Source organism: Cetorhinus maximus, chromosome 21, assembly GCF_964194155.1.
Source record: "Cetorhinus maximus chromosome 21, sCetMax3.hap1.1, whole genome shotgun sequence".
Lineage (NCBI taxonomy): Eukaryota > Metazoa > Chordata > Chondrichthyes > Lamniformes > Cetorhinidae > Cetorhinus > Cetorhinus maximus.
In genome coordinates this window covers 65,335,242-65,362,580 of record NC_135899.1, presented here as the reverse complement: position 1 = coordinate 65,362,580, position 27,339 = coordinate 65,335,242, and the positions used below count along the sequence as shown (strand labels likewise).

The 27,339-nt window shown below is 43.3% G+C and overlaps 1 protein-coding gene across 2 annotated transcripts; it reads right to left on the bottom strand.

The window, feature by feature from the left end:
- Positions 1-1,377: 1,377 nt before the first annotated feature.
- On the bottom strand, positions 1,378-18,651 carry ndufs5 (NADH:ubiquinone oxidoreductase subunit S5). Of its 2 annotated transcripts, none has more exons than XM_078567029.1 (3): positions 18,474-18,651; positions 2,139-2,356; positions 1,378-1,731 (listed from the first exon to the last, which is right to left on the bottom strand). In XM_078567029.1, exons 2-3 carry the CDS (start codon positions 2,352-2,354, stop codon positions 1,627-1,629), a joined length of 321 nt encoding a protein of 106 aa, XP_078423155.1. In that variant the 5' UTR covers positions 2,355-2,356; positions 18,474-18,651; the 3' UTR covers positions 1,378-1,626. The 2 variants fall into 2 exon arrangements, with proteins under 2 accessions (XP_078423155.1, XP_078423154.1); XM_078567028.1 differs by lacking the exon at positions 18,474-18,651 and adding an exon at positions 4,297-4,411.
- Between the last annotated feature and the right edge of the window lie 8,688 nt (positions 18,652-27,339).

Genomic DNA, 27,339 nt, shown 5'->3' with positions numbered 1-27,339 from the left:
CAGAAGGGGTAACTGTCGCTGAATCAGTGACCGTCAAGTTTCTTTCCACAGACTTTATGGTAAAAAAGGCAATTGCTTCTTGGAGTTGAAGGATACAGTCCGTGGGAAACTGATCCAGGGAGAATCCTCAATAGAAACTGAAAAGTTAATTCAAGCAGATTTATTGTTCAAAGTGATCAACCATTAAAAACCTTACATGGCTCCACTTGCACCACATTCAGCACTTTCAGGATGCTGGTGACATGACAAATCCATGGCACATGGTGTTCCCATATTAAATGCCAGCAAGTGCTTTGCGGAATAGGTTGAAATAAGGACCAGCATTACTATTATCACCACTCAGTGTGTTCCAACTGTTGTCACTAAAGGGATGGAAGACACTGCCCCTCTCCCCACCCCCCAAATCTAAACAGATAGAGCTGGAGTGACTCCCAACAAACAGCCCAACTCTTCAAATGTGGAGGGGGCAAGAGTCTCACATCAATATGCCAAGTGAATGAGTGGCATCCAGATGATCCTGAGAACTGTACTGTACCCAGTGAAATACACCTTCATGTGCATTTATATAGTGCCTTTAATGTAGTAAAAACATTTGACATGGAGTCACATTAGGAAATGGGGCAGGCAATCAAACATTTGGTGAAAATGGCAGGTTTTAAGGGGTGATGAGGCGGGGGTTTATGGAGGGAATTCCAGAGCTTTGGGCCTAGACAGCTGAAAGCAGAATCATCAATAGTACAGCAATTGAAATCAGGATGTGCAAGAGGTCAGAATTGGAGGAGCTCAAAGTACTCAGAGAGTTGTAGCGTTGGAGATTATAAACAGGGAGGGGCAAGGTCATGGAGGAAATTGAAAACACGGATGAGAATTTTTCAAAAAATAAATGGAGCTGTTACTGAGCAGGGAGCTAACGTGGGTCTGCAAGTATTTGAGTGATAGATGAATGAGACGTGGCATGAAATTAGGATGAATTTCAGATGAGTTCAAGTTGACAGTGAGTGCAAGGTGGGAGGCCAGGCAGGAGTGCATAGCAGTAGTTGAGTCCAGAGGTAACAAAGATAGGGATGAAGGTTTCAGAAGTAGATGAACTGAAGCAGGGTCAGAATGGGTAATGTTACAGAGGTGGAAGTAAACGGTCTTGGTGATGGACAGGATAAGGGGTGGAAGCTCAGCTCAGGGTCAATCAATTAAGATATCAAGGTGGAAACGGTCTGGTTCTATCTCAGACTATGGTCAGGAAGAGGGGTGGAGTTAAGTGGCTAGGCAACAAGGCCAATGCACACTGATCTGGCATGTTAGGTTTAACAATGTGTATTTTCCAGACTTTACCAACAATACAAGGAGACAGTACTAACAAAACAAGATTGAGGCTACAGGATCTTTAAACAAATTAAAAACACAGATAGCAAAGTGTTATATTAATTTGAATTTAATCCTCTGATGGTAAATTTACAGATTTATTGCCAGTGAATGGCCACACCCATAACTAAACTAGTACATATGGCACACCAGCTTCCATGATAATCTTTAGCAGACCAACAGCAATATTTCAGTCTTTAGTTGCAACTGTTGGGAGGATCTGCACTGGTGTTTGCTCTTGCCAATGTGATGAAGCGAGGACAGCACCTATGGACGTTGCTCTTCATTGCCAGTGTGGTGGTCTGGAGGAGTGTACTTGCCTTCCTTCATCAGCTTTTCCTTTTGCATTCTGATATCATGCAGCCTCTTTTGCTGTGAACAAAGCAACATGCAGAAACAATGTAAGCAAAACACTTGGAGTTCACGGAGGTCTAATCTGCTACAGGCAATGGGGAAACATCCTTACAACATTGCAGGATTGTCATGTGTGTTTAGCAAATGGGTACAAAATCAGTGCAGAGTCTGGAACAAAAAACTAGTACTTGAACCAAGTTAGTGTGATATTCACATTTCAAATTATTTCCACCACTACAGGAACCAATGCCTAGTCCGTGTGTGCTTTTAAATAATTTTTGGCACACAACCTAAGTTTAAGGAGCTGAATCTACAGGTTCATTTTTCAACATTGCAAGAAAATTTCATACCCACAGTTACAGTTTAGTGAAGTCTTTGTGACAAGGCAGCATGTCATCACTACCACACAGCATCTGGCTACTCACCAATTTCCGACGCTGCAAACATTCATGGAAATCGTCCAGTTCCAGTTTACACTCCTTTATGGCTCTGGTCTTCCCAATTCCATGTGCACATTCGATCCACTCCTTCTCAAATACATGGCAACGAGCTGCACGTCCGTTGGGTTGTACACCACTTTGGACCAGCAGCCACTTGTCAATATTGATACCTATCTTTTCCTGGAGATCAATCAACGGCATGGCTGAGAGTGGAAATACAGGACATTCAGGAATTAACTGAGAGAAATAAATGTGGTGTTACGCATGTGGGTAGGGGAATTTCCAAGCAATGTGTTTACACCATGCAGAGTGGGAGAAGGATCTGGGTGTGAGTCACTTAAAGATCCATTACTAATTTCATGAGGCTATTGCAAAAGAGATATCGTCAAGACAATGTCAAACAACAAATACTATTCTGTCACTACAAAAGGCCTTGGTCTCAACTAGAATATTGTTTCCCAATTAGGATCGCTCATTTGCTGGGTGCTAGAGGCCCTGGAAAATGTTCAGTGGAGGGGCACTAGATTAATACTTTGTTCAAAGGTGCTAAGACTAGACTTAGAGAGCTGGGCTTTGTTACTCCAGAAAAATATAGATTTTGAGGGCATTTGATTGAAGTCTTTTAAAATAATAAAAGGATGAGACTTAGTCTAAGTGGACATGCCAAACAAATTGTATCAATAAGGGAGACCAGAGGAAATAAAAAGATGCACAAGCAGAAAAAACTAGGTTAGATTTGAGGAGATACTTGTTTTCACAGAATCACTAATCTACAGAACAAGTTGTAGCACATGCAGTGAATGCTGAATTACTACAAATACTCAAAGATGAGCTGGATGAGTTTCTAAGAGCAACATAATACCTACATAGTGGGTCATTGGGAAAATGTGTCGCCCAGTCACTTAAAAGTAGCACTTAAGGCTAACAAGGTCAATTTGTGAATCGGTACTCCTAAATCTCTGTGCTGCTCTACCCTATTTTGACTCTGATTTCCCCAGGAGTGTGTTGGCTCATATTCTTTCTACCAAAATACATTCCCTGCTGATCCACATTGAAATTTATTTGCAATCTACACACCTATTCTACAAGTTTATTAACATCTTGTTGCATTCAATCACAACCTTCCTCTGTAGTAGCCAGTGCCCCAATTTGGTGTCATCTGCAAATTTTGAAATTGTAATTCTGATTCCAGAGTCCAAATAGTTTACATAAATGGGGAACAGCTGTTCCAGCACCAATCCCTGTAGAATACTATTTCCTATCCCCTGCCAGTCTGATTAAATACCTTTAACCTCTCCTCTGTTTCCTCATTAGTTTACTACTACTTGTCCCCTGACTCCACGGACTCTGGCTGCAGACATGAGTCTATTACATGGTACCTTATCAAAGGCCTTTTGAAAATCCAAGTGTGTCACATTTACTGCATTACCCTTAACTATTCTTTTTATTGCTACTTCAAATAATTCAATAAGTGGTGTATAGTTTCTAGGACTCAGTGCCCCACTATTTCCTTTCTAGATTATTTTAATATGCAGAGATATAACTCGTTCATCCCTGTCCTTCAGCAAATTGATTTAAAAAATCTTCATTTAACCAGACAACACCACCCGCCCCACCCCCCCATCCTCACTCCCTTCGCCTTTCCAAATCAAGTGTATTGAAAATTCCCTCCTGTACTAGTGAACCCCCAATGTTTTTGTTCTTTCACGGGATGTGGGCTTTGCTGGCTGGGCCAGCATTTATTGCCCATCCCTAGTTGCCCTTCAGAAGGTGGTGCTGAGTTGCCTTCTTGAGCCGCTGCAGTCCATGTGGTGTAGGTACATCCACAGTGCTGTTGGGGAGGGAGTTCCAGGATTTTTGACCCAGCGACAGTGAAGGATTTTGACCCAGTGACAGTGAAGGATTTTGACCTTGGGATATATTCCCAAATCAGGATAGTGAGTGACTTGGAGGGGAACCTCCAGGTGGTGATGTTCCCAAACGGCTCACTCTCCACAAACCTGCCACATTCCCACCTTCACAAGCCTCCCTCACCCCATAAACTCAACGGGAGCCTCTAAAGGCCGGGAAGCTGTTTCTATTGAAAAGCCCGGGCCCGCAAGGAGGGGCTAACTCTACTCAACCGCCCCGGTTCGCCTCTCACCTCCCAAACGTTTTCTGCCCTTCAACTGCTTCACTTTCCGGCCTGCCGTAAAAGAGCCGCAAAGTTTACGACCTTTACGTTCCGCCGTCATCGGTGGAGGTCTGCTGCCCCCTAGAGCTAGAGCGCGGCTGCGCACTGCAGGCCATGCTCAGCTTGCACAGCGCAGCCTGGGGCAAAGTCAATAGGAAGAGTCAGAGTAAGCCTAGGAGTTTCGGCCGTCCCACTTCTTAATATTATTCTTAATATTTCAACTGGCAACCTAGTAGCTAGGTGCATCTCGAATTCCTCTAATATCTTTTGAATTCATTGTCACACATTATTCCAAAACCTCTGAGTGAAGGCATTTTTATATGTTAACATTTACATTTGATTAATTTGAATTTCCGTCCTGGACTTTGAAAAATATTCTGGACCTGGTTCATTCATTTGTGCTCTGCCCAAAGAGAGGTTCTTGGCTCATTGTGATCTGATGCTTCACCCTGAGTCATTTTCTTGGCAGTGGGGATTGCCATTGCCTTCATATATCCAGGGGTAGGGCAAGGAGGCAGGTCCGAAATCTACCTCAGTCAACACAGGAATCACACCTGCACTGTTGGTCTTATCCTGAACAATACACTAGCCAGCCAGTTAACTGAGCTAACCGGCTCACCTTATCCATTGAGCAAACAGAAAATGGGATAAGTTGGAGGATCTATAAGTGTAAATGTTGCAGCAGTTCCGAATGAGAACAAAGCAATTCTGGAAAAACACACTCATCCTCACCCCTCACTCTCCCTCATGATGCCTTATCCCCACTCACCCCCATATCCCCCCCATACCTCTATGACCCCACATACCCTCTCATTCTCTCCATGCTGACTCATCCAGTGTCCACTATGTACATAACTGATGAGCCCTATAATAGCATTGGGAAGTCTTTGAGGTGTTCACAGAACTATCAAAATAAACTATTCAAAAGCAACTTCAAAAATACTATCTTCTTAAGAGCTCATAAAACTGTCAAAATAAACAAACAGGCATTGAAAATCCCACTCCAAAAATGCATTATCTTCTTTGGAGCTCATAAAACGCTCAATATAAATAAACTCACAATCCCCCTTGACAGCTGTGTCAACAACCCCCGTTGAGCTGAATCCATTTGTGAGATTGGAGTTCAGCCAAGCATTCACCATGAAATTTCATTGCACCTGCTGTATCAACAAAACCTCCAAAGCTGAATACATTAATGTCTCTGAAGTCATTCAAATATCTCAGCTATTTGTTCAAGCTTTGAAGCAGTCAAACAGATGTCTGAACTGAAATTAAATGAAAAGATTGAAGCATAGAGGACAATCAACACAGTCAAATCTGAATTTTAATATTGTTCATTGCAGAAGAGCTTTTTATCAAGTGGATAATGTATTCTAAAGCACCTGAATACTTTTCTGCTTTCACAATGCTGGTCAATTTAATGGTCACTTGCCTTTTAAGAACAAAGGCCCATCATCCATCACTGCATTAAAAATATATTTAACTTATTGTACAGCATTACATTATGACATGTGTAGTTGTCAACACCTCTTGAATTTACTTGTCACAGGATTCCCCTGACTCCAGACTAGAGATCCCCCATGGTTCACGACATTTGTGAGCTGACGTGAATCACTTTACCTTCAGAATTTGGTCGGACTTCATTGAAATTGTGGGGGGGGGGTCTAAGATGTCCATTCCTGCAATGAAGCCGGCAAGGATGCAACTACTGCATGCGGGCTCACGATGTGTCCCCTTATCCTGCCCTGATCAAAATCGCCTGCGATGCGAATGGGGGCAGGACTTGCACTTCTGGGATCTGCCCAACTGATTTGCAACCCCCCCTCCCCCCCTCTGACATGGGTTTGCCATTTGCCCCACTTCAGGAAGGGAAAACCCTGCCCCAGGCGTATCGTGAAAATAAAAAAGGGAGAACAGGTCAACACCCTAGGGTGCAGAGACCCCCACCCTCATCAGAACTGTATTCCCCCAAAGCATCAACCCCGCTCTCCTCAGATGCTGACCAATCTGTCCCCGGCAACCAAGCCTAGAAAGAAACAGGGATCAGAGTGGAGCTGTTTGCCAAAGCCCCTGACTGCATTTGACAAATACCTTTCACTTATTTGGAATTGTCCCCTCTTGGATTCCAACATTCTGGTTATTTCATGTAAGACTTTGTCATGCGTTTTCTGGCATCATTGGGTGCTACTTTTAACATTCTCAAAGAAGTCAAGGAGATTTGACAAAGCATGACCCATACTATCTAAATCTGCACCGACCATCAGTTATAAAGCTATTAATATACAGACACCCCTCCAACCTATTCTGTAATATAGTTTCAGTATTGTTCTTGCTATTGATGTAAGGCTAATGGAATTGTAATGACCTGGGTTTGATTTATTTCCCTTCTAAATGTAGCACTATACTAGTTACATAAATCAATGAGGTGTGGTTTCACATGGAACATTCAAAGCAACTGTTGCCATATTTCGTACATATCTCTTGCTTTAAATATGAAAATTTTTCTCTTTGCATGAAACCATTTTACTAGCTGTGAGAATTTCTTGTGTATGGTAATTGCCTGGGAAAAGAAAATGGGGGTAGAGGTTTAGCTAATTTATTATGGCATAGTGGTAGGCTCCTCATTATTTGAGTATGTTCAAGCTGTAAGTGACTTCACTGTCTTCTGTGGGTCCTCCCATGACTCTAGGAATATCTGTGAAATCCAAGTACAATTGGCCAAACCATTGCAAAATATCAGAGAACTTTCAACGTTAAGTTACAACCAAAGCCACTTACATCTGTGCTTCCTGTGACCTGTTCCTCATAGGGTTGAGCATCCTGAATCAGGCTGCTCTCACTAAAGCCAGGTTAAAATTGTGAGATCCTCTCGATTTAGCTGGTGTGAGAAGACTCTTAAAATTGCATCAATTTTCTTCCGCACTGGTAGGCGTCCTTTAAAAGGTTTCTCATGTCAAAAAATATGTAATTTACTAAGAAACTGACTAGCGCCAGTTAAACCATTAAAATGTTCAGCATATTTTGAAAAGACATTTTCAGTCATTTTAAATCAAATTAATTATGGGTGGAGGACTGAACATCCTTACTGAGATGCCTATTTTTAGTGTTAAACCTACTTTTAGCTGAATTAATAAAAGTGCACCTGGTTATTGCTCTTAAATAAATCAAGGAATACATTCAAATGGAAAAATATGATTTTGCTCTAAATGCTGCCATTACCATGCAGCTTCATTGAAGACCTTTGATTATGCAAATTAACTTTAGCAGAAACTTGAACTAAGCACATTTAGGGCGTAATTTCCCGATTGCACTAAAAGTGGAAACTCAGCCTAAATATACTTATGCATCAAGTAGAATGGAATAAGTAGACTTTGAAGTGCCTGTTGAATTGTACTCTGCACAAATGCAGATAATGCTGTAGAAACCTGAAACGTGGAGCAGGTCTGTGCATTCTTACTATCTTTTGTAGGAAGACCTTAGGCTGTGTGCGTACTGGGGGTCATGTGTGTCAAGAAAACAGCAGTGATTATGCTTCAAAAATAATTCAGTGACTGCGAAGTACAAAGGGATGTCCTTGAGGATGTGAAAGGTACTAAATGTAAATATAAGCTCTTTCTTTGGTTTAACTTTTAAGTCATTCCTTTATAATAGAAATAGGTTCCCTTCATTATAACCATTGAATCAGTTGTCAGGATTTTGAAAGCTTATATTTTTGTTTAAATTTCATTTGACTAAGTCAATGCTCATATTGATGCAGGGTCAAATCCTTCCAAAAAATAATAACATACACCAAATATCAGACAGTGAATGAAAGGGGTTGAACAGTACCTGATAATGGCCACAGTGGGGCAGGAGACAAACACTTTACTGACTGTCTACAGATTGTCAAAACATTTCATAAGGATTTGACGATTGGGTCAATTTGCTGTTTTAAATAATAAAAATAAATTATGGCGGAATCTTCTCTTAAATTGAAGATTAAGCAAAACAATAGGACTGACTGCATTCACTATTACAAGGTGTTTTAGAATTTACTTTGTTCTCCCTTTGTGCTCATCCAAGTCGTCTAAGCAGGTGACTCAAGACCTTCTCAAGGGCAACTGGTATGGGCAATAACTGCTGGGTGTGCCAGCAATGCCCATATCCCTTGAACAAATCAAAAAAAAGTATGAGACATGCTAATGGGAGAAGGAAGAAATGTGAGTAAAACGTTTGCAGTGGTCATGTTAGGCTTGATGTTGAGATGCAAAGGCTGAAGGTGAATCTCTTTTTTAATGGCATAGCATTGCTTAAAGTTTAAATTCTGCAATGCTAAAGTCAATTATTCAGAAAATACAGTTGTTGAAATTGCTCAACGAATACTCAAAACATTTGCAAAATATTCTTCTGTTTGTTGTTTTAACTGAGGAGCCATCCTGTTTATCTTAAGGGCTAACCCTTCCACTAAAATGGAGAAAAGAGGAATATATTGTGAGCGTGATAAACATTTGTTTGTTGAAACCAATGGTGGTAATTTCTAGACAAGCGCTTGTAATAAATCATACAGCACATGTGACAATATCAGTAAGTTGATACATGTGCCTTACAAATATTCAAAATGAAGGGGAGTCAAAGCTTCTTGCTGTTTGCAAATTCACTTCGGTTCTAATGTGGTTTCTGGGCTTTGTTCACCTGTTTACCTGGCTGCTTTCATTCCAAACGAAATGAGTTAAAGAAAAAACTCCTCTCTCTTCTTCAGCAGTACAGTGGGTCCTATTGCAGTAGATTCTATTGCAAGATGTTTCTCCTCATGAAGCACTATTGAAGTGTTGCTTTGTTTCCCTGGAGGTTAAGGGGAGTATGCACCATGGCCACGGTAACCTCAGTTTTTAATGAAATTATGAAAACTGTTTTACCCAGAATGTTGAGTCAATGCATTCCTTGGGTTGGGGAACAAAGTGGCAATTGTAATGTGAAAAACAAAACTCAGCCCTTGTAGAGACAGGCTTAATAAAACCTATTGCGCAAACAGTAATTTACTGAGTTCATTTTAAGATGACAATGGCAGTGCGGTTGTGTTGATGGGAACTGCTAACCACAGAACTTCGGAGTGCTAGTTTTGCAGTGGTTGCTCTGGAATGTTGACCTTCTGGTGGTTACTACAGTAACAGTGGACGTAATGGGTATCAGGCAGGTATCAGCATTAGCCCCAGGATTCATTACGTTGTCACTTTTGAGCTGTTCTGTTAGTATTGATGATGACCATTAGCATTTCAACCCACGTGCCAGTTGGTCAGCATTGCAAAAGTAAAACCTTCTTTCACTGGAATTGGAAGTTGCTAATAGAAATCCAAAATCACCTTCTCCCTCTCTCTGGATAGGCGGCCAGCAATATGTACCAACGAGATCAGTTGCTGTTGAAATCAATCAATCAATCAGCCAATACAAAAGCAAAACACTGTGGATGCAGGAAATCTGAAATAAAAACAGAAAAGGCTGGAAACACTCAGCTGGTCAGGCAGCATTTGTGGAGAGAAAAACAGAGTTAACATTTCAGCTCTGTGAACTTTCATCAGAACACAGGCACAGCTTTCTCCCACTATTGGTTGCACACCAAGGTTAGGTAGCAAGGTTTTAAGGCCAACCGATGGTTTTGAAGTCAAGCTGCCAGGTGTGTTTATTTAAAGTTTGCCCTTAAACAACTTATATAACAAATAAGCTACTAAAATGTATTTCAATTTCCTTGAAGAAACATAACAAGACATATCTCTTAGGAACATTTATTTTCTTTGAGAGCAAATAGGAACATAGGACTTAGGACCAGGAGTAAGCTATTTGAGCCTTCTCCGCCATTCGATAAGATCATGGCTGATCTGATTGTGGTCTCAATTCTACTTTCTGTCTCTCCCACCCACACCACCCCATAACCCTTAACTCCCTTGTGTATTAAAAATAAAGCTAACTGAGCCCTGAATATATTCCATGACCCAACTCCACTGTTTTTTGGAGAAGAGAATTCCATAGACTAATGACCCTCTGAGAGAAAACATCACTCCTCATCTCTACCTTAAAAGGGAGACCTCTCATTTTTAAACTGTGTCCCCTAGTTCTAGTCGCCCACACAGGAGGAAACATCCTCCCAGTATCCACCCTATCAAATCCCCTCAGGATCTTATGTTTCAATAAGATCACCTGCCATGCTTCTAAACTCCAATGGGAATAGGCCCAACTAGTTCAACCTTTCTTCATAAGATAATCCCATGAGTGAGTCGAGTGAACCTTCTCCGAACTGCTTCTAACACAATTATATCGTTTTACAAACAATGAGACCAAAACTGTACTCAGTACTCGAGATGTGGTCTCACCAAGGCCCTGAACAGCTGTGGTAAAATGTCCCAACTTTTATATTCCATTCCCCTTGCAATAAACATCAACATTACATTTGCCTTCCTAATCACATGCTGTACCTGCAAACTAAGGGTGGAATCGACCGAGATTTGCACAAAGTGTGGTAGCGAGCGGGAAAAAGGATGTTTTACCCCTCCCCCCCCCGGCCACGATGGCGGCTTTTCATGCCATATCATCCCATTCCCAACACGTCCGCCTCATTAATTATGCATTCTCGGGGAACACGCTGGATCGCTGGCAGGTGGGCTGGGATTTGCTGGCCAAGCTGTGAGCTCAGTGCTTCCTCGCTCCGAGCGCCATATTTAAAATCCACTAGAGTGCAGCCTACTTCATGTCTTCAGACCAGGACTGCTCCAGGCAACAGATGGCCCCGATAGCAAAGAAGACGGCAGCCCCCATATTTAATGTCGCCTCTCTGGGGTGCCTGCTGGAGATAGTGGAAGGCCAATGTGATGTCCTCTACTCCTGCCCTGGCTGCAGGAGGTCCAACAGAGTCACCATCCGGCCTGGGAGGCGGTGGCAGTGATGGTCAGCGCCACTGGATCACAGAGGAGATCAACCATCCAGTGCGGGAAGAGGATGAATGATCTCATCTGTTCCACCAGGATAAGTCAACCATCTCATCACTCTCAACTCACACTCACAAACCCAACACACATCCACAGGGATTTCACACCTTAAGGGATAACACCACTAACTCTCACACACACCCTCACATCTCCATCAGGCTCATACCCTCTGGAGCTCACGTCCTCATCCTGTCCATGGCTCCGCTCACCACACAAACATACCATGCACTGCCATGTGTCCTGCTCACACTCTCTCCATCTGTTTCCATGCAGGAGAACCTGGCTCACATCAGCAGGGAGAGGTCCCAGACTGGGAGTGGAGTGGCCCACATTAGACCCCTCACTCACTTTGAGGAATGTGCCATCATGCTCACTGGTGAGGATGTGAATCGTGTCTATGGCGAAGGTGAAGTTGGCGGCGAACACACTTGTAAGGATCCTGCATCCCATCATCCCTCTCTCAACGCAACTGTGAATGCTCTCTCTCCTGCTTTTGACTGTGCTGCCACACAGTAGTTATCTCTACTTTGGATCACAGGGAGCTCTGACAAGTGACCTACACCCTCAGCCAGCCAGTCCCTCAGCTCCATCCAGGTCCTCACCTCCAGCCAAGAGGACACCTCCTCCATTGAAGAGCTGGAAATAAGCATCCTGGAAGACCCATCACAGCGCTAACCCAAACCCTCCACCAGCGCAGAGACACACACCTCGGTGAGACCTAGATCTATAACAGGCTTGGGTTCACAACCTGGTGGTCACCGCATGGACACGTGTCCACAGTAGGAGGAGGCAGGTTCAGCCGAGCTCCCCGGCACTCGGAGGACTGCGGGGGGAAGAAGCATCTGTGATGTATGAGTCCGATGATGAGTCTATGCATTCGGCCTTCCAACTCATCGTGGAGAGTCAGCAGAAGACGGGGGAAACAGAGTGGCATGTGAGTCAGAAGAGTTTGTCTGCCTGCTCTCTGATAAAGTGGTGCCCACATGTGAACATATGGAGTTCTCCATGGGAAGGATGGCAGATGCCATAGAGACCCTGGTCCAGCAGAACGCAGAGATGCATGCAGAGCTGCACTCCATTGTGGTAGCCATAGGTGAGTCCCTGCAGTGGCAACGAGAGAAGGAAACAGGGCACCTCAACATCCCTCAAGGTGCTCCTTCTCCTCAAGGAGTCAGGCCGGGGCCCATGGGCACCTGATTGGAGGAGGAGCGGCAGATGGACACCCCTGGGTCATCCACTCAGGAATCTCAGAGGCTGTCCTCTCCCTTCCAGTCCCCTCCGCCTGTGACCCCCTCAACCTCATCCTCTGTCACCGCAGAGGGAGCCGCTGGGCCACAGGAAGACAGCCAAAGCAAACCGGGGCCCTGAAAGCCTTGGTCCTCCAGACGACGCATGCCGAAGTCATCAGAGGCAACAGGTCAACCATTGCATAGGGGTCTCCACCCTCCTGCGGATGTCAGGGCAGCACCTAGAAGAAGCGGTAGGCCTAGAAAAGTTAAGAAATTCTGATCACAAGTGGCTGCCTGGGTGAACACATTTTGTCACTTTATAGTGTGAAAATATATTCGCTTTCACTGAATAATGTGTACTGTTGTCTTTCAGCTTCATTTACAGACTTCACGAGTTCCCCCCTGCACCGCACCCCCTCCCCTCCCGACAACTAGCAGTTCAGCTGCTTGCAATCAGACCACAAGTGATTCCGGATGGAGAAGTGTGTGTGTGGCAGGGCCTTTTGGAGCCTCATGTAAGTATTCTCCCACACACGCGGAGCTTTCCTGATTCACGCTCATCTCAATGTCCTGAACATTTTCAGTGATGCCTGCTGGGGTTCCCTTTCAGTTGTCCATCAGAGCTGACCGGCATCTCCACCCACCCACTGAATGTACTCCCACCTCCGCCCGTCCAGCACGAGGCTCCGCTCACTTTGGATTTGAAAACCACGGTCGTAGTCAAGCTTGTTGTGAGCTCTCTGGTCCTTTCCCCTCCCCCAGTCATCCATGTCCTTTCCCTCATCACTGGTGACCCCCCACCCCACAGCATCACCTTTCACCTCCCCACCATCACCTACCAACCTGAACCTTTTTCTTTCCGGGATGTCCAGATGAATGAGCACATTCCCTACCATCCTGAGAATCCCAGCCCCACCCACATTGACCTCCCCGACCTCCGCCTTCCCGCCCTCAGGGTCCGTATCTGCCTTTGAGTCTCTACCAACCACCCTCACTGTGCCTCCTACTGGTACTGTCACACTCTCATCCTCCCACCCTTCTGGTTCACTCTGCCCCCTCTCATACTCACCATTCCCTCCTACCACGCCCACCCCCATTGTGCTCCCCAGGAGGGACTCCATGGACACCTCCTTTGCACATTCACCTGGACATTTCCCAACCCTTACTCCCTCCCCCACCCTTCCCCCACCCTGAACTCTTTCCTGCTCTGAACTCCTTTCAACCCCCCACCAAACTCCTTCCCTTACACCTTCCTCCCCACTTCCACATTCTCCCTCATTGCACCCTCCACCCCCCATAATCTCTCCTCCCCTATCCCTACCTTCCCCCCGGTACACCTTCCTCACAGCTGGACCTTCCTCTCCAACCCCCTTTGCTGATCATCTGTAGCAGCCCATGGCCAAGACCATGATGTTCTGAAGCAAACCTGAGACATCAATGGAGACCTCCCACCTTCTGTGGGCTGCTTCGCGGCAAAGCCAAGTCCATGAGGATCCACTCAGCGTGTGATGCATGTGTTCCTCCAGGGACCGGTAGCTGTCGGGCTCCAGCATCTTCTCCTCCTCAGATGTCCGCGATCTGAGCAAGGCCCTATTGGTAAGTCCTGACTTTTGCACATCACATCTGTCCAGACATGTTCTGGGCCGGTGTGTTTTCCCGCCGGCGTAACGGTAAATCTGGCGTGCGGGGGGTGATTCCGGTCGGGACTTAAGTTACATCCCATTAACAGGATGCAAAGTTGGTTCTGCCGGCCTCCAGCAGCAGTGGATTTGGTGTTCCATGGATGATCCTGCTGTGCTTTCGCACCTGTGTGAAACCGACTCTTGGCCTTCTTGCCATATTGTCTCCCCCGCCAGCCATGGCACCCTAGGCCAACGGCCTAACTTGTTGTGCTTTGTGTACCAGGATGCCCAGCTCCCTCTGTATCACCTAGATCTGCACTCTCTCTCAAGTTAAATAGAATGCTGCTTTTCTATTCTTCCTGCCAAAGTAGACAGTTCACATTTTTCCACATTACACTCCATCTAATTGCCTACACACTTAACCTATCTATGTACCTTAATATCTCAGGAGATAGTGTCAGTGGGCTAATAATCCAGAGTTCCAGGCCGTAGAATTGTATAGTGTTTCTTTCAATTTGATACCATCCTTTACTTCCTTATTTAGAAATGGAAGATGTATCCTTCTCAAAGAAAGTGAATTTCTTTCTCACTGGGATAAATCTTTGCTCGGAGTTACTAACTATCTCCTTCAAAATCTGCCACTGCATCTCTACTGTCCTACCTTTTAACCTAGCTCCCAGTTCACTTGAGACAACTTTGCCTTAATACCCTTATAATTGCCTTTATTTAGGTTTAAAACACTAATCTTTGACCCACACTTCTCACCTTCAAACTGAATCTGAAATTCTATCATGTTTTGATTGCTGTCGCCTAGAGGCTCCTTTATTATGAGGTTATTGATTAATCCTGTCCCATCGCACATTACCATGTCTAGAATAGCCTGCTCCCTGGTTGGCTCTAGAATGTACTGCTGTAAGAAATTGTCCTGAATATACTCTATGAATTCATTTTCCAGGCTACCTTTGCTAATCTGGTTCGCCAATCTACACGGACATTAAAGTACACCCAGGAGTGCAATCTACATTAAAGTCACCCATGATTATTGCAGTACCTTTCTTACATGCCCCATTTATTTCTTCCTGTATCCTCTGTCCTACCATGTAACTATTGTTAGAGGGCATAGAAACTACTTTTGCAAGGGACCTCTTACCTTCTGTATTTCTTGTCTCTACACAAACTGATTCCACACCTTGCTCTTTCGAGGTTGTCTTTCACTACTGCACTAATGTAATCCTTAATTAACAGAGCTACCCTACCACCTTTTCCTGGCTCCCTGTCTTTCCAAAATATCAAAGACCCTTCAATATTCAGATCCCAGCATGGCATCCTATCCATCACCATGAACATTCACTTCCTCCACAACTGGTGCACAGTGGCTGGAGTATGTACCATTTACAAGATACACTGCAGCAACTCGCTGAGGCCCCTTCAAAAGCAGCTCTCGAACCAGCGACCTTTACCACCAGTATGAACAGGGGCAGCAGATGCATAGGAACACCACCACCTGCAAATTCCCCTTCAAGTAACACACCATCTGACTTGGAACTGTACTGTTGTTCCTTCACTGTCCGTGAGTCAAAATCCTGCAACTCCTCCCAAACAGTACTACAACACCACGTGGACTTTGAGGTTCAAGAAGGCTGCTCACCACCATCATGGCCAGTTAGGGATGGGCAATAAATGCCATGAACATGGACAAATGAAAGAAGAGAAAGCTCAATAAATAATTAATCCACTTCTATTTATAAATGTAAAGTACCTCCAGCTCTTCCAGAAAAATGGTTTTTGCTTTGAAATGCAGTTAAAATAGGTTCCAAACAGCTAGAAGATGTACGAAATAAAGTGTCAAAATTTAAAACTTTACTTGGGGGGCATGGTGTTGGTGATGGTTGGACTTGCCCCCTAGAGTCTGCTACAAAGTAAATCTTATTCCTTCAGCACTTACCGCCCCTAAACGCACCACTACTGCAAAATCCGCTTTTGTGTATTTTAGCCTTTTTCTTCTGCTGGCTGTGTTTATGCAGAGCTCAGTTGTGTACCTGTTCTGGACTTGATTTTCTAGACAGGTTTCTCATAAGAAACAGTGAACTTTATTTACAGGGCTTCAGCAGCACTTACATGCTTCCATCAGGATCCACAACTAGACACAAACTCCACCCCTAAGGTTCCCCGCGCTAAGGGCTGATTCGGTCACACTATCACATGATGCAACACAGTACAAATAGCCTTAAAGCTACAGCCACTATATTCCTTAAAGCTACAGTTACTACATTCCTCCCCCTTTAAATTTTTTTTTGCAATTTGTATTTACAAGAACTACATTCATGACATTACAAATACATACTCCGGTATGAATTATAAGTTCAGTCTCTCAGGTGGTTTCCTGACCTGGGTGGAATGTCGTAGCTCCACAACTTTAGTTGGTGTCCCAAGTAAACGACTTCACTTGCCTGAAAGGTACACTTTTCCTTTTTCAAGCGCACTTTTGCTTCCAATAATCATTTTCAGACTTCTCCCAAGTTAGCCAAGTGTTCTGCTTCTGTTAACCCTGTTATTAGGACGTTGTCCAGGTAGACCATGACTTGAGGTAGTCCTTGCAGCAAGCTCTCCATCATCCTCTGGAAAATTGAGCAGGCCGAAGAAACACCAAAAGGCAGGCGCATGTATTGATACAACTCTTTGTGCGTGTTTATGGTTACAAATCCTATGGATGTATCATCCAGTTCCACCCGCTGATGTGCGTGACTCATATCTAATTTAGTGCAAGTTCTCCCTCCTGCTAATTAGGCATACAGATCCTTGATCCTGGGGATAGAAAACTTGTCCAACTTGGCAGCCTTGTTAACTGTTATCTTATAATCCCCACAGATATGGATGGTCTGATCTGGTTTCAAGACAGGGATTATGGGTACTGCCCATTCTGAAACTTGAACCAGCTGAATAATACCCAGCTTCTCTAAATGGTTTAATTAGGTGTCAACCTTCTCTCTCAGGACATAAGGCACAGGCCTGGCTTTAAAAAAACTGAGGAGTTGCTTCAGAGTCAACATGGATCTTGGCCTGCAGGCCCTTGATTTTCTCCAGTTCCTCTCAAAAGACTTTGTCATATTTCTTTAGCAGCTCTGGCAGTCCTCCAGCTCTCAGCTGGAAAATTTCAGACCAATTTAGTTTAATTTCTTTTAGCCAATGACGACTTAGAAGGCTTGGTCTTTCACCTTCCACTACAATCACAGGGAGCTATGCTGTCTGGTGCTTGTAATAAACCGGTACAGTGGTAATACCTTTCACTTGTTTGGCTTCACCAGTATACATTTTCAATTTGGCTGAAGTCTGCTCCATATTCAATTATTGAGTACCCTTATTTAAATATTTGGATGTGTGCTCCCCCACCACAGTGGTTGATGCACCGGTATCCACTTCCATAATCAAAGGTTTTCCATTGACCTGCAGAGTAACAGTGATTGGCTCTGTTTTCCCTACTTTCTTTTTAAATAGAGAATAAGCATCAGAATTAGTAGTTTCTGGTTCTTCCACATTATGCACTTTGATCAGTTTAGTTTGCTGCCTGGGAGTCTGTCTCAATCTTGCTTTATGTTGCTTCAGTATGTGCCCTCTTTTATGACAATAATAGCAATCCACCTCTTTAAAACAGCAAGTTTCAGGGATATGCATACTTCCATATCCGTAACAATTCATTTTCAGATTTGCTGCTGAACTGTCTCCTGTAGATTTTTAAAATTTTCGGGTAACAGGCACTGTCTCCCGCTTTGCGGCTGACTCCCTGGTTTTCGCGTCACACCCGGTGGTCTGTTCCCACCCCAACTGGAAAACAGTGCCATTTTGTACACCCTGCGAATCCTGCATGGCACTTTCCATTGCAAGCGCTATTTCCAATGCTATTTCAAAATTGATGTTTACTTCATCTAATAACCATCGTTAAATGACATCATCGTGCACACCGCAGACCAAATGATCCCTTAACATATCGTTTAGTGTCTCCCTGAAGTCACAATGTTCAGTTAGCTGTTTCAACTTTGCTACGTATGTTCTATCGTCTCCCCCGGGGCTCTTACTCTCAAATTAAATCTGAACCTTTGCATGATTACGGAGGGTTTGGGTTGAAAATGACCCTTTATAAGGTCTACCAATTTGCTGAAGGTCTTCAAATCAAGAGCTTTCGGGGCCACCAAACTACGGATTAAATTATAAGTTTTGCTCCCACAGACGCTTAGGAGAATTACTTTCCTTTTTTCCTCCACTGTTATTTTCTTTACTTATATATTGATTCCAACGCTCTGTGGATGAGTTGAAGAGGTCAATCCTGTAAAAAAGTGGCATACCTGGTGAGTATATTTTCCCTTTCTTCTGTTTAAAACAAGGTACACACAATCACTGGGTGAGGGACAGCGCCGGAGCCAAATTATCCTTGTCGCCAGTTGTTGTAGACTTGATTTTCCAGATAGGTTTCTCATAAGAAACAGTGAACTTTATTTACAGGGCTTCAGCAGCATTTACAAGCTTCCATCAGGATCCACAACTAGACACAAACTCCACCCCTAAGGTTCCCTGCGCTTAGGGCTGATTCGTTCACACTGTCATGTGGTACTACACAGTACAATAAGTCTTAAAGCTACAGTTACTACAGTACCCATGCAACTTAAAATATGCCCAGTCTATTTTCCATTGCCCTTTCAAGCTATCTCCTTGTTTTCAGTTTGATAAGCCCTATAACTGGAGGCTGTTGTTGAGCTGTCTGCTTTCAGGGAGAATGGGCCAAGATTTTTGAAGTTGTTTGTCGGCCCTTGATAGCTTTCTAGGTTGCTATCTATGTTGAAGCCAATTACGTTTACAGCCTAGATCCAAACAAGACGATTGTTTGACATTTCACACAATTGGTTGTTCACACAAATTAATCATGAATGATTTGGTCTCTGCCTGTCCAACTTGCACAGAAGAGGAGATGTTGGGAAATTAGCAAGAGCCTTCTAAGTGGTTTTGATATTAAACTGAAAAGTTTGGCTTCATTGATCAGATTTTATTGATCTGGGTACTTTAATAAGTTGTCTTCTTGGTTGTTGGACAAGCATTTTTTCAAAATGGCTGCTTTGTAACAATTTCCTGAAAATTTACTTGCAGTTTTGTATTTTTTTTAATTTTTTGGATATTGCTCAGAAAGCTTTGTACGTGGAATTTCACCACTGGCTCATTCCCTGCTTATATTCTCAGATCAGTTTGAGCCCTTGACCGGTCTTGGTTCAGATGAAGGGAACCTTTGTTTCAAAGGATCACATTGAATCTTCTCTTTCTCCACTTCTCCCTTCTTTATTTTCCAATTCTTCCTTCACTTGCTTTTCTTCTGCTTAGTAATGTTTGTGCGCAAACATTTTCAGTTGCTTTGAGCCAACTCCCAAATCTGAGTACTCAAGGAGGTGTGGGAATGGGCTGATGCATATCAACTGTGATGTACTGAGTGGAATATTTGTTGGCCAGTCAGCTCAAGTTACTTTCACTGTCAGTGACATTGTTTGAGCTGCTGTATTATCACACTAATTAGATTCAGAACTTGACTCCCTGATCAAACCCACAAGATGGATGGGAGAGAGCTGTATCAGTGGCTAAAAACAAGGCTGATATCAGTTATAACTAATAAGAGTGCACATTCAACAACATACCTAAAGCTGATCTGCTGTGGTATTGCTCACCAATAAAAGAATAATCTTTCCCTTCCTTTAGCTGCCTCTGTGTCGCAATTCTCTGTCTCCTTCAATCTATCTTTCCTTTCACATTCTTCTTGTGGCTCACAGGAGCTTTCTTTCATTGTTGTTTGTATATCTCTGATCTTTTTCACTCCTTTGCTCTGTTTTTCTCAGTCACGTTTTCCATCTATCTCCTTGGTCTTTTATAAACATGTTTTTCACGGGAATTTTCTCCATAAATATATATTTCTCTCCCTTTTTCTGTACGTTACCTGCTCTGTTAGTCGCCCACATACAGGTTGTCAGAATTAAATGATGAAATATCCCCTATTTAAAGTCAAATCATGCATCTATGGGGATTATGGACTGTGTCTGTCGGTCATGAGAAGGAACAGACTGGGGTCTCTCTCTTGCAGAGATGGCATCTTTAGGTTATGATTCTGTGTTACCATGTATCAGGCAGGCCACTCTCTATCTATTAGTGCTTCACAAAGGCAGTGGTCGCAGCTTATGTTAAGGGTTAGTATATCAATTTGTGTCAAAATGAAGAGAGTTGCTGGGGTTGTAAGTAGCTTCAAGACTGGTGAAAAGTGCAGAGTTTAAGACTTGGCTTGGGTTTTACGCTCAAGTTGTTCTGCAGTAGGCTGGGAGAGAGTTTATTCATTCACGGGATGTGGGCCTCGCTGGCTGGGCCAGCATTTATTGCCCATCCCTAGTTGCCCTTGAGAAGGTGGTGGTGAGCTGTCTTCTTGAACCGCTGCAGTCCATGTGGTGCAGGTACACCTACAGTGCTGTTAGGAAGGGAGTTCCAGGATTTTGACCCAGTGACAGTGAAGGAACGGCGATATATTTCCAAGTCAGGATGGTGAGTGACTTGGAGTAGAGCTTCCAGGTCGTGGTGTTCCCATCTATCTGCTGCCCTTGTCCTTCTAGATGGTAGTGGTCATGGGTTTGGAAGGTGCTGTCGAAGGAGTCTTGGTGAATTCCTGCAGTGCATCTTGTAGATGGTACACACTGCTGCTACTGTGCGCCGGTGGTGGAGGGAGTGAATGTTTGTGAATTTGGTGCCAATCAAGCGGGCTGTTTTGTCCTGGATGGTGTCAAGCTTCTCGAGTATTTTGGGAGCTGCACTCACCCAGGGAAGTGGGGAGTATTTCATCACACTCCTGACTTGCGCCTTGTAGATGGTGGACAGGCTTTGGGGAGTCAGGAGGTGAGTTACTCGTCACACGATTCCTAGCCTCTGAGTGGAGACGAAAGGGAATAAGGAGAAAAGTGAAGATGAAGTATGGGTTGAGCTCGAGCATGTCAGTTTCAGTTTTGAAGGTATTTTCCTCCTAATCCATGGGCTGGTGAATGTTACTTTGAAACCAGGAGCTGTGCCCAGAGGGCCTTGTGTCAGCTCCTCCTTACAACTGCATCCAGGGAACATGGGGTTCACACACAAAATTACTATAACTCAATATGCAAATATTACTACGCTAGCTCATTACACAGTGAAAATCAGCCACTGAAGAATTACGTTACTTTTATTCGTTCTTTGTATGTGAGCATCATTGGCATGGCCAGCATTTATAGCTCACCCCTAATTGCCCTTGAGCAGGTGGTGGTGAGCCCCCTTCTGGAACTGCTGCTGTGTAGGTACACAGTGCTGTTAGGGAGGAAAATGAAGTCAACACATGCACTGGGGGGAAAATTCTCAATTCTTGCTGTTACCATCTGAGTTCTATCATGTATTAGAATCATATAATGATACAATAGTTAAGGAGGCTATTTAGCCAATCATGCCTGTGCTGGATCTGTGCCTGGATCCTGTATTTAATTTTTCAGTTCATGCTTGTTGCCATCTCCCTCCCAGATCATGTGGTTGGGGCAAATAGATTATTAAACAATGTGTCTGTATTTTGATGATACTATCTATAAAGTTAGTTCCTACCACATCTGTTGAGTTGTTCACTTTTTTGTGACTGTTTTGCCAACTTAACTTGAAAGTTCTTAAAAATCGAGAATTCTGGAAATGACCAGTGGTGAATCAATTCTCTTAGCAACATGACTGTGATATGCTGGTGAATGTCTATGTCTCTCACTATCATTGCATTATGGCTAGATGGGTTGGATTCAGCCTCTCCTCCATTGCTAACTTTTCCCTCTGGAGGTCAAGTTTTTGCATTTCCATTTCTCTTTGAAAAACTCTCTCTTTTTCCCTTTTTCTGCTGCCTCTAGTTCAGGTCTTTTCATTTCCATTGCTTGTTCAAATTCAAGCTTCTTCATGTGTAACTGAAGTCTCACTACCTCCAGCTGTGACTCACGAGTGTCAGGTATCACCTCCAACTTCAAATGCTGCGCTATCACTTCAATTATGTCTACTTTCTTTGCCCTTACAGTTAAACTCAACTGCAACTTATCCATTAAATCTGTTAACTTACCCTTAGATACTTTTTGTAACCCAATCAGAGTTATATCTTCTACTTCCAAAATAGTTTTAGCCATGGATACAGCTATTTTTTCAGTCTCACCGTTTTAAAAAATCCCTCACACAAAATCCTGAATTCAAAGTGCTTCTTGTACTCATAACCTTAAGATTCACCAACTCCAAACCAATCAAGGAATTTCAAATATCCCGGACGAGCCCCCAGTTTGTTATGACATGGCAGATGATGTGTGCCAGGTAGGTCAAATCCACAGGGGAAACATGATTGTGCTATCACAATGGTTTTGCAATTTGTATTTATACGAGATGCGTACACTGAATTCAGAAGTAATAAGTTTACCAAGACTCTGAGGGATTTTAAAAAAAACTAAATTAAAATATTTATTAACAAAAGGAAAGATTTCAAGCACATACTTAGGACTACAAATTACTACTAAAATAACTCCTAAAATTCCTAATTAACCTGATTCCCAGTTACACCCCCTTTAAGCCAATGGTCCAAAAATAGATTTTTAGATTTTAAACAGATCATGCAAATTAACACAATACCCTGGACAATGGAATTCAAAGTGGCTTTCTTCAGCTTTGGTTTCTGTAGACAGCAGGCTTATGCACAAATACTGGAGGCTTCATTAAGGCTATTCCACACGCTTTTGTTAGATCTTACAATTCCTTCCCCAGACATATAGCCTCATTCTCCTTTATATATGTTTCTCCCTTTTTAATATGTAAATGTCATTATTTCCATATTTCTCATAACATAAAATCTTTCATATTGTCATTATATATTGTCAGTAATCCTTGGGAAAAATGAACACATTCCTTAGCTTGCTTGTCTGGCTATTTGTCAGCAGACTGAGATCCATTTGAAATCCAAATCGCCCTTCATCTATGTAAAAATGCAAATTCCCTTCGCACCCTTACTTCTTTTGATAACTTTAACTTGCAGTCTGCTTGGCTACAAAATGTAATTCAATCACACACACACAGAAAAACACAAATCCCCATAAACTTACTCTAGAATAAACCAGAAAAATATTATGAAAATTATTATACTTTCATAACAAACTTCATACACATCCATCCACTTAGAATACGCAGCGATGGTCAATTTAAAAATGGACCTCAAAATAGACCTACATAGTCTATTTGTAGTCTAACCCAGGGTCGACCAGGCCATTCCCACGGATGCAGTGGAGCTGAAATGGGCAACTTCTGTTGTTGCTGACACAGGAGACAGTGCTTGACCAGTTTTTCTATGTTACTGTCCATACCTGGCCACCAGACATAGCTTCGCACAAGCATCTTCATTGTCGAAAAGCCTGGATGCGCACTGTGAAGCTCTGTCAAGAGAGCTCCTCTTTCTTGTGAAGGGACGACAACTCTTGATCCCCACAACAAGATTTCATCTTGACAACTTAAGTCAGCTTTACAGGCATGGAATGGTCTTATCTCTTCAGACACTGGTGAATTCTACCATCCTTTCAATACCTGGTCTCGGACTTTTGACAAAATTGTAATCCGGTTTGTCCAATTCTTTATTTGCTTTGCACAGACTGGCAAGCGGTCCAAGAAATTCAACACAAGTTAAACTTCTTGTGGCACTGGAGCATGTATAATGTTATCTGGTAACGGAAGACAACTGAGTGCATCTGCATTTGCAATATGCATTCCTGGGCGGCGTATAAAGATGTACTTATACGCCGACAAAATCAAAGTCCAATGTTGAATTCTGGCTGGGGCTATCATGAGAATGGTTTTATCTTCACTAAATAAACCCATTAGTGGATGATGATCGGATATGGTGAAATGTCGACCATGCAGATACTGATGGAATTTCTTCACTCCAAATATTGTAGTAACCCTTCCTTTTCAAGTTGTGAATAACCCTCCTCGGCTGCAGAGGGTGTTCTGGAGACCTAGTCGATTGACCTTTCAGGTCTGATTTCTGTCTTTTCTTTTTCTGATTGCCACAGAATTTTGTCTCGTCCTTCATTTGATTTCACAGTCGGCCAAATTTCTCTCTGGTGAAACCTCAGCTTGATTCAGGTCAGTGGTTAAGCTACCCATGGCTTTGTTACCCACTCGCATCTTGGAAAGTTCCACGACTTTTCCATCTAAGGCCTCTTTTGTTTCAATCAGCTGATTCTTCAGCTCTTCTGTCTCCTTCTTGTATTGTTTGGCTTCCTCCTGGAACATTGAGCATTGTTGAGTTTTTCTGCCAACTGTTTTTCAGTTTGTTCAGAGTGGCACTACACTTGTTTTGTTTCTTTTCATGATTTTCCAGTGGAACCAGCATTGACCTGAGGGATACGTGCGTCCCGTGAAGATCCTTCGATTCTCCTAACTCTGAAATACACTGTCATATTCCCTTATCAACTCAGGAACTCTTCCTTTTCTCACTTGAAATATTTCTGACCAGTTGAGCTTAATTTCTTTTAATCACAGTCCAGAAGACTAGGTCCTTCATCTGTTACAATAACCACTGGAAGCTGGGCTGTCTGTTGCCTACAGGACACAGGTACAGTGGTGATGCCCTTCACCGATATCGACTCTCCAGTGTACGTCTTCAGTTGAGTCGTGGTTTGCTCCAGATTCAGTGCCTGGGTACCTTCATTTAGGTATTTAAATGTGTGCTCTCCCATCTCTGTGGTTGAGGCTCCTGTGTCTACCTCCATGACTAGAGGCTTCCCATTCATTTGAAGGGTGACAGTTATTGGTTCAGTTTTTACTGCTTTGAAATTGTATAGGGAATAGATATCAGTATCAGCAGCTTTGGGTTCTGTAATATTGTGCTTTTCAATCATCCTGGTCTGTTGCCCGATTGGCTGTCTCGATTTTTCTCTGCATTGCTTTATTACATGCCCTTTTTTGTGACAGTAGTGGCATTCTGCCTCCTTAAATCTGCAGGTTTCTGGTACATGGTTACCCCCACATCGGTAACAGATGAATTTATGAATTGCTGGTGAGATGCTTCCAGTATGTCTTTTCTGTTTTCAAGCAGTAGAGACTGTCTCCCACTTCGTGGCTGTCTCTCTGGTTTTCGTGCCACGCCCGGCAGTAGGTTCCCGCCCCAACTGAAGAAGGGTGCTATGTTGCACACTCTGCAAAGCCTGTGAGTCCCTCTCAGCGCTCTCCATGTCTAGCGCTATTTCCATGGCGCGCTTCAAATCAATATTAACTTTGCAAATAAACAGCACTGAATGGCTTTGCCACAAACCAACCAGTCCCACAACATGTCATTGAGTGTATCTCCGAAGTCACAGTACTCAATCAACTGTTTCAACTTCGTGATATGAGTTGCGATGGACTCACCCGGGGCCCTTACTCTGGAGTTGAACTTAAAGCACTGCAAAATTATCGATGGCTTCGGCTGAAAACACATCATCACCAGCTCGTTAGAAGGTTTAGAATTGGGCGTGTTCGGGGCCATCAGACTACGGATGCAGACACTTAAAAGAATTGTTTTCTGTTTCTCCTTCGCTGTTATTTCATTCGCCACGAAATAAAAACCTGGACGCTCTATGTACTGGCTCCAGTCTTCCGTGGACAAGCCTTAAGGATCGATTTTGCTGAAGAGTGGCATGACTGGTAAGTATACTTCTCTTTCTTTCCTTAAGAATTGATGTACTCACATTCACAAGGAGAAGTGCACCATCGGAGCTATTTATGCTCGTCGCCAATTATAATAACCTTGGTGTACCAGACAGGCTCCTTACTTGAAACAGATAACTTTATTACAGAGCTCTTGTAGAAACTAAAACAAAAACAGAATTACCTAGAAAAACTCAGCAGGTCTGGCAGCATCGGTGGAGAAGAAATCAGTTAACGTTTCGAGTCTTCACGACCCTTCGGCAGAACTGAGTATAGTTAGGAGAGAGGTGAAATATAAGCTGGTCTAAGGTGGGGGGGCGGGGGGAGAGAGGTTGAGGGTGGGGTGATTGTGGAGATAAGCAAGCAGTGATAGGAGCAGATAATCAAAAGATGTCACAGACAAAAGGATCAAAGAGGTGTTGAAGGTGGTGATATTGTCTAAGAAAAGTGCTAATTAAGAATGGAAGACAGGACACTCAAGGTACAGCTCTAGTGGGGGTGGGGTGGAAAGCCTAACAAAGTTTTAGTTTTAGATTTAAAAATAATGGAAATAGGTGGGAAAAGAAGAATCTATATAAATTATTGAAAAAAAAGGGAGGGGGGAGAAACGGGGTGGGGATGGGGGGAGGGGGAGTTTAAGATCTAAAGTTGTTGAATTCAATATTCAGCCCGGAAGGCTGTAAAGTGCCTAGTCGGAAGATGAGGTGCTGTTCCTCCAGTTTGCGTTGGGCTTCACTGGAACAATGCAGCAAGCAATGCAGCAAGCAACTGGAGGAACAGCACCTCATCTTCCGACTAGGCACTTTACAGCCTTCCGGGCTGAATATTGAATTCAACAACTTTAGATCTTAAACTCCCCCTCCCCCCATCCCCATCCCGTTTTTCCCCCCTCCCTTTTTTTTTCAATAATTTATATAGATTCTTCTTTTTCCACCTATTTCCATTATTTTTAAATCTAAAACTAAAACTTTGTTAGTCTTTCCACCCCACCCCCACTAGAGCTGTACCTTGAGTATCCTGTCTTCCATTCTTAATTAGCACTTTTCTTAGACAATATCACCACCTTCAACACCTCTTTGATCCTTTTGTCTGTGACATCTTTTGATTATCTGCTCCTATCACTGCTTGCTTATCTCCACAATCACCACACCCTCAACTTCTCTCTCCCCCCGCCCCCCCCACCTTAGACCAGCTTATATTTCACCTTTCTCCTAACTATACTTCAGTTCTGCCAAAGGGTTGTGAAGACTCGAAACGTTAACTGTTTTCTTCTCCACCGATGCTGCCAGACCTGCTTGGTTTTTCCAGGTAATTCTGTTTTTGATTTGGATTTCCAGCATCCGCAGTAGCTTTTAGCTTTTTGTTTTTATCTTGTAGAAACTACTTGCTTGAACCAAATCCACGACTAGAAAGTTCTGCCCCTAAGATTACCCGCACTTAGAGCTCATTCGTCAGTACAATCACATGACCCCTAAAGGCAGTAGG